General features: G+C 47.4%; 1 protein-coding gene; it reads right to left on the bottom strand.

Annotated features, from left to right (window-relative positions):
• Window positions 1-4,758: 4,758 nt before the first annotated feature.
• Window positions 4,759-5,758, bottom strand: GSTUM_00012019001 (uncharacterized protein). XM_002842289.2 has 1 exon: window positions 4,759-5,758. The coding sequence occupies exon 1, from the start codon at window positions 5,667-5,669 to the stop codon at window positions 5,241-5,243; it is 429 nt and encodes a 142-aa protein (XP_002842335.1). The 5' UTR covers window positions 5,670-5,758; the 3' UTR covers window positions 4,759-5,240.
• Window positions 5,759-7,179: the final 1,421 nt, after the last annotated feature.

Genomic DNA, 7,179 nt, shown 5'->3' with positions numbered 1-7,179 from the left:
AGAGGGCCGTCCACTCTCGCGAGTAAAGCAAGCAAAAAGCTCTCGATAGGTCTGAATTTCCGTGTAGTCACGCCGCTCGTGCGTATGGTATCCCCGCCCCTGACCTGTGCCTCGCAGCCCGGACAACCAGTGGGTGAGTCCCGCATTACCATGACTCCCCGCTCATCGCACATCACTCGGGATCAGAGGTCCATGGTGGCCGAGTACGCCCGGGGGCGGTCAAAATTTGTCCTATTGAGTACACAAATGCTGCTGCAGCGTCGGATATCGTGTTGGGATTTGCATCAGTACCGGTACACGTCTCTAGAAGGGGAGACACTTGCGTAGTAGAGAGCTGGGAGCTTCCGAGCAGCGAGTAGCCCAGACTTTTGTAGGAAAAATAGTGTATGAGGGGTTATCTTACGGTAGGCGTGAAGGAACTGATAGCGCGACACTTGATTCCCCATGGCCCAACTCTACCAGGCTCCGCGGCCCTCCGCAGCAAGGCCGCCAGTTGATGCATCGGCAGCCGGTATTCGAAGTATAGCCATTAGCGGATAAGTAAATATCATTCCAGCCAAGGCTATTTGGTAGTATAAGACTGATGGGAAGTCATAAGAAGCTGGGGGGCTCAAACTGTAATAATGAGAAGAGGTGGTTGAGACGTGCCTTGGAAACCTTATATATCATCGCCACGATTTAGCACTGAAGCTTCTGAATAGCTGTGTGTTATTCAGCACGTAATGTGAATGATCACAATAAATGCGGTCCATTCCTTGCTATGTTTGATTAGGTGGATGAAAACCTGAAAACCCAGCCGTTTGTCGGTGCGGGTTAATTTGCTGGGAAGCCATAAAGGAAAAAATGAAACGAAAACGAGTGACACGTTGTGTGGCTCTCCCAACGGTCTACGGTATTTGTGATCCAGCTCAATCCGTACATTTTGTATGATGTGCGAGGACTATGGGGCACGATTTGTTGCAGACCCATCTGAAAGTTATGGTACTACAGGTAGCTGTACCGCGGGATGGGACACAGGGTCCTATATATAATCAATGCTTCAAGGGTCAGACTGACCGCGGTACCAAAGAGCAAGAACCCGGGTGATCGAAATTATTGGTCCAAAAACAGAACCTCATTTTCGCCCTAGATACGGTATGATATCATGGTAGGGTGATGGAGTCTCTTTGTAAACTGCAATAGGAATTCGCGAACCGTACCCAGATGGTATTGACTTATTATTTTATGGGTATTGGTGCGTACCACCGGTATCTTACGATACTTTACTGTACTGTACCAGTTGCATCAGATCGAATTTCAGTGCTCCAGCATGCACCGAAAGCCCCAGGTAAATTTTGTGGTTCAAGCCAGTTGATACCATGCATGTATCGGTATGCGTACTAGCCATTTTTTTCGGGCCTTGTGGGGGCCACGGATTAACGATGCTTGAATTGGGAGCCTTATCAACATCCATCGAGCTTGAAATTTTATTGCGTACCGGTAACTTCCCAATTCCATCGACGGATCGCTGTGCTTGAGGGATGGAATCACAACATCTTAAGTAACAATATTATGAGGCCGGTTTCTGCAACCCCCGAATATAATGCCTCTATAGTTCATGTAAGCGAGGATTCATTGAGCGCTGACCCGGTAAAAGTGGTGAATCCTGTGTATGGGAGGATGCTTCGAAAGATGGAAGGTTGCCCGTCCTCATGAAGGACTGTCTTGAGAATCAGGCAAGCCTTCTTGAAACGAAGGATTTCCATGCCCACAGAGTACAAGTACAAGTTCCGGCAGAAAGTTATGGAACAGTTATTTGAGGTTAACGAGCCAAATACATCCTTGTCTGTTCCAGTTAATGGGTTCCCACCCTTATATGATACTGTACCAGGGAATATGTTTTCGCAAAGTTAATTTAGGTTAACCTGCAAAATAATCCCTGTCTTGTATGAAAACATATTACTGGGTGCTTGTATGGTACTCGTACGGTATGCATGTTCCCTCATGCGATAGCGTCTATTGATTTGGTCTTGGCGCGTACCATTTAAAAACAACATGCTTGCAGTTAAGCCAGGCTGATATCCATCCAGGTTCCCGCCTGCACTTCAACACCAACGATCCCATTTTCATCGCCTCGCTACTGTGAAAACTGGACCTCACGCGAAGACGTCCAGAATTTCCTCCTTTGGATTAGGGGGGGGGGAACATAGCGGGGAGCTGTCATTTCGCCCTCAGCTGAGACAAATAAGGGGGAAAATTCGACCTTACTACGAGAGGCAGCTCCAGCGTTCTAGCGTGAGGTTCAATAATTCCAGTTCTTATGATACGGTAACTCTCACTTCCCCCACAACACGCCCCCCATCTCATCTCACCCTACCCTCACCTACTCTCACGATGCCACGTCTTCAACTTTCCGCATTCTACGAGCAGTTTAATACCTCAGCCAAACGATGCCTACCAAACCGAGGTATTTCCGCTTCTCCAGGACCAACAAACACCCTCAGGATTGGGGAATCCTTGAATACTTGAAACACGACTACGGAAAACTCCCGCCGCGTAAAGTGCTTGACGGGTGGAGAAAGTCACTAGAAATGATTATCAAATTTACCGACTCGGAGTTTTCGCGGCCACAACGGAAGCGCACGGCGGAGCTGCTCAAGCGGTATAAAGAGAAAGTGCGGTTTTTCCCCTCTTTCTTTTCTTTCTGCAACGTGTTGCAGTGATGGCCCCGTTTGATGGCAGACGACCAATTTGCTCCTCTGTTTACACGTCGGTGGGGTTCTGGTTGCTGCGCACATTATTTAGGGGGGATAGCTCGGGGGTTCGTTATGTCGTAAGTGAAGGGATTCATGTGACTGATACGTAGGGCGTGAGATTCGTATTATCATAATATTATAATACTATAATAATATTATAAAGACCGTATAATATTAAATACGTAATTTATTCAATAGGTAAAAAATTTTCACTCAAGCTGCACATGGAGGTATGACAATATGTTAAAGAGTAAGAAATAATATGGTTTTGAAAAGATGGTAAGATTAGAGAACACATTTTTAAAAAAATACTACGATTTTCCTCATTTCTTCATATTAAGGACTCCTACTCATATTTCCCATTTTTAAGAGAATATAATATTATAGAGAAATACCTGCTATATAATAATCATACAGAACCTTTTTCATGCATCTGCTGGTTTTAGGTATTGGAAAGTATGCTATTTTCAGAAATATTATTATAAAAAATGGCTATATTATGCTATACCACCTCAATGTCAAAATAAAATAAGATTTCCAGATAATCTTGGGATAATAATATATCAAAATGATGGTATGTGTGGTATGGGAGGGATAAGGCTTAAAACTGAGTGGTATGGGTGACCTTTGTTGTATAATTTTTCACATAATAATATGTTAATAATATTATTATCATATTTGATCGCCCTACTGATACGACATTTCGTCGGTACCCTAGGACAAAGGATCTGATCGTCTCATCGGCTGTGAGTGGCTTTCGAATCAAACGAGACAACAACAGAAGCCATCACCAGTAAAAATTGGAACTGTTTTTAATGGCACTGTGGCAAACTCATCATTATCCATCACTCAGGCGACCGGTTCACAACCATCGCAATTCGATGGAGTAGAAGATAGTGATGTGAGTATCCCTACTCAATACTTTTGTGAAGCCTGGGTTGACCCTAGCAGGATGGTGAAGCGACAGATGTTGAGAGTGGCACTGGAGATGGGAATCTGAAGATGGATATTGGGAAGAGTGAGGTGGATTTGTATGAGGAGTTGGTCGGTGGGAAGATCAGGGAAGGGCGATGTTGGAGTGAGCGATTGACATGCTATGATGGGTTGGGAGAGGGAGGGGAAATTCAGAACTGCACTTCGACCGTTGCCATGAGTGAAGGGTGGCTCAAAACCTCCCTCCTATGATAGCGCATAGGTAAGAATTGGGACAGACTTTGTTTTTTGGCGAGTATGATATCATAATAATTATCATACAAAATGTCCGAGTGATGACGAATGATCATGTCTACTACTCATATATTCACACCGAAAAAGAAAACTACATGCCACAGACGACCATAGATCCATTCCCATATGCAACGTGAGTCCCTCTACAAGCGCGATGCTCACTAGCAACAAGGAAACCGGGTTGAAACCCCTCACCCACATGAAAATGGATAAACGATGAACACCTGACGTCGACTCCCGCTACCCCCGAATCAGCACAATGGTGCAAGGAAGGAAACACAGCATATGTACGAGTATATATCGCAAAGCCCAAGCGCCCTCACAATCCCTCTCACGAGGAAAGGATTAAAAATAAAAATAAAGGAAGGAAATAATGCACCGCCTACTAATACCGATAACCCACCTGTTCCTTCCCCTCCACCCCCAACCAAAACCACTACACCAAGACCCAGCAAGGACGGCTCATCCTACTGTGAGGTCAAGTAGAGAGCGGTCCCGTAGGAACCGCCCCCACCTCACCACTACCTCAGTCCACGCTATCGGGCAAAGTCGGGGACTTGGAGATCAAAATCGCCCTAGGGTGGAATTGGAATCACATCACCAGGGTCAGACTTTTTGGAATTTGCTGGGCTCTTTTGCGGGGGAGAGAGTTGTTGAAGACGTGGCGAACCCGGTTGTGCAAGCGGAGGGGGGGGAGGTTTTGGCTTTTTGGTCGGTTTGCTCTCCGCCCCGAAAGAAAGAGAGAGGAGCGGGGCGTTGATGAGAATGGTGACGCTGGTTTGCATGTGGACGGCCGTTCTCGGGTATTATTAAGAATAGAAGCCATAATATGATTGTCGGGTGTCGGGGTGGGGTGCTCGATATGGAGCTTGGTGGGGAGGTATTGTTTCGGAATAGGGTTTTCGGGAGGGGGAGGAACCCATGGAGGACCAAGTTTAAGGCTAGTGCCAAGACAGGTGATCTCGGGAGGGGAACTTGAGGATTGGTGGATGGGGACTGGTAAGCTTCAAAAGGTTTGTGATCCCAATATTAAACGAGGATTGGGCCACTAATGGAGACCGGTGCATAAGAAGGTTGAATGCAGTGATCCCTGGTCGGCTGCAGAAGGTACCGAAATGAGGCATCAATGGAGAGTAGTGCTGTATTTATTATCGGGGGATGTTTGCGTGAAGTGCAAACAATATGTACAATGTCGAAGATCGAACAGAAAGAAATAAGTTGGAAATCGCTAACTATATCCAGATACCATGCCGGCTCTCCCTTTGGAGGAGACTCTTATCATAGTGGGCAGACCTTGGCCAAGTATATCGCGGCGGCTCCCGCTGTAAGGAGAGCATTGAGCCCCAGCATAAGGCCTGCATTTGTTGGGCCACTGGAAGGAATGCTGCTCACTGATCCTACACATTTCGTGCGGAATGGACAGCAGGCTGGCTGCCCCGAGTCGTCGTTGATACAAACTTGGTCAAGAGTGCAGCAAACATTCGGTTGGCCGATCACTGCACAATCGTGGTATCGCAGAGGGCACGAGCTCCCTTGCGAGATACTGCTGTTCCCATCTGCCCCTATTGAAGTAGTAGAAGCGGCAGAAGAGCTAACGGGAACTGCGGATTCGAAGGAAGCTGTACTTGTTGCCTGAGATAGAGTTGCACTGCAGCAGCAAACCAGAAGTAGCAGGAGGGGGGCGGAGAAAACTGTTGGTCGAAACATGACGGCGACTTCGAGATGAGCCCTTGCTAATACGGTAGATATTTTGTTTTTCAAGAGGTGGGAGGTAGAGGACTGGATGCTGGGATATTTGTATGTATGTATGTATGTATGTATGTATGTGGGAATGTATGAACGTATGTATGTATGAGCACGGTATGTATGTGGGGTATAGGATTAGGAATTTCGTTCCACAGCGGGATGGAGCATGGATGGAGGAGAAATCATACTGGGGTACTGTTAGTCTAGTGGTTGGCAGGTTTGGTTTGGCATACGCGGCCATCGCTCTGGGCCGCCAGCCTCCACCTTGTCAGAAGATCAAAACAAAACAATTTACCTCCTCAATCAGGTGATTGCCAAGACATCGCTTCACCAAGAGCGGAAACAGCTTAATTTCGCGTTTAGCTTCGCGGCTCCTCACACTTTACTCGAGTAGTCTACTGTAGACTACCGATAGTCTGTTCTTAATTGTCCTTCCCCTCCCCTCAACTTTATCCAACGCTGAAATCTCCCCGCTAATGATCCCTCACACTCGATGACCACTACCCCGCTGGCTGAGGGGCTCTCATTCTACCCCCGCTTTCTCTTCCCTCACTCCCTCACCTTTAATGAATGGGCGCGTCTCACGGTAAAGGATATCCACGAACGATTACACCGGAGACGTGGGTTCGAGGGGCAAGATGTTTGGTTTTACTCAAACCATCCCATCAGGTGGGTGAGGGTGGTTGGGATAGTTGTTGCCTATGATGACATGGAAAAGATGGTTAGCATCACTGGTACGAGCCTCTCTCCTCGTTCCTCCCCACTCACTGTGCGCTAACGTAGCTATAGTGGATGATGGCTCCGGTTACCTGATGAACCTGATCGCTTGGAAAGGGAAACCACCAATAGGAAAGAAGCCAGAGTTTTCGTTCGATGATCTCGAGAATGTCAGTTTACATTCGATAATCAAAGCGAAGGGTTCTTTAGGGGAGTTTAGGGGCAATAAACAGCTTTTGTTACGGAGAATCGCGGTCTTGCGCGACACAAATGACGAAGTCAATGCGTGGACAGAAACGATTAGGTTTAAAAAGGATGTTCTATCTAAGCCATGGTATCTTACAGAGGAGTTCATTAGCGAGGAGTTGGAAAGGAGGGGGGGGTCTGCAGAAGAAGGGGGGGGGAAGAAGCGACAGAAGGATGAACGGACGCTGAGGGAGAAGGGAAAGGAACTCGAGAAAGCACGCAGGAAGAAAAAGGGGAAGGGGAAAGTCGTGGAAGAGAGTGTAAAGGGTAGCCAGGTTGGGGCGGAAGATGCGGCTATTGAAGTAGGCTATCGGGGGCGTCGTCGACTGCCAGGTCCCGAGAAGCCTGAGCCGTTACCACCAGGGAGAGAACTACTAGATCATTCAACACCACAGAGAGAGGAGACCCCTCAACCGGAGGCCTCGGAAGGTATCTATCCAGGGCGTCGTCGTCAATCATCCCGTCCTTGGCCCCCAGCAGTTTCATCAGGCCTGAAACCTGCGGACGG

Source organism: Tuber melanosporum (genome assembly GCF_000151645.1).
Source record: "Tuber melanosporum whole genome shotgun sequence assembly, scaffold_94, strain Mel28".
In the NCBI taxonomy this organism is placed as follows: Eukaryota; Fungi; Ascomycota; class Pezizomycetes; order Pezizales; family Tuberaceae; genus Tuber; species Tuber melanosporum.
Note: the sequence above shows the minus strand (reverse complement) of the source record. Positions and strands in the feature narration are given on the sequence as shown.

Excerpts from the sequence above, each read along its gene's own strand:
- GSTUM_00012019001 (XM_002842289.2), bottom strand. The coding sequence starts at position 5,669 with ATGTTTCGACCAACAGTTTTCTCCGCCCCCCTCCTGCTACTTCTGGTT.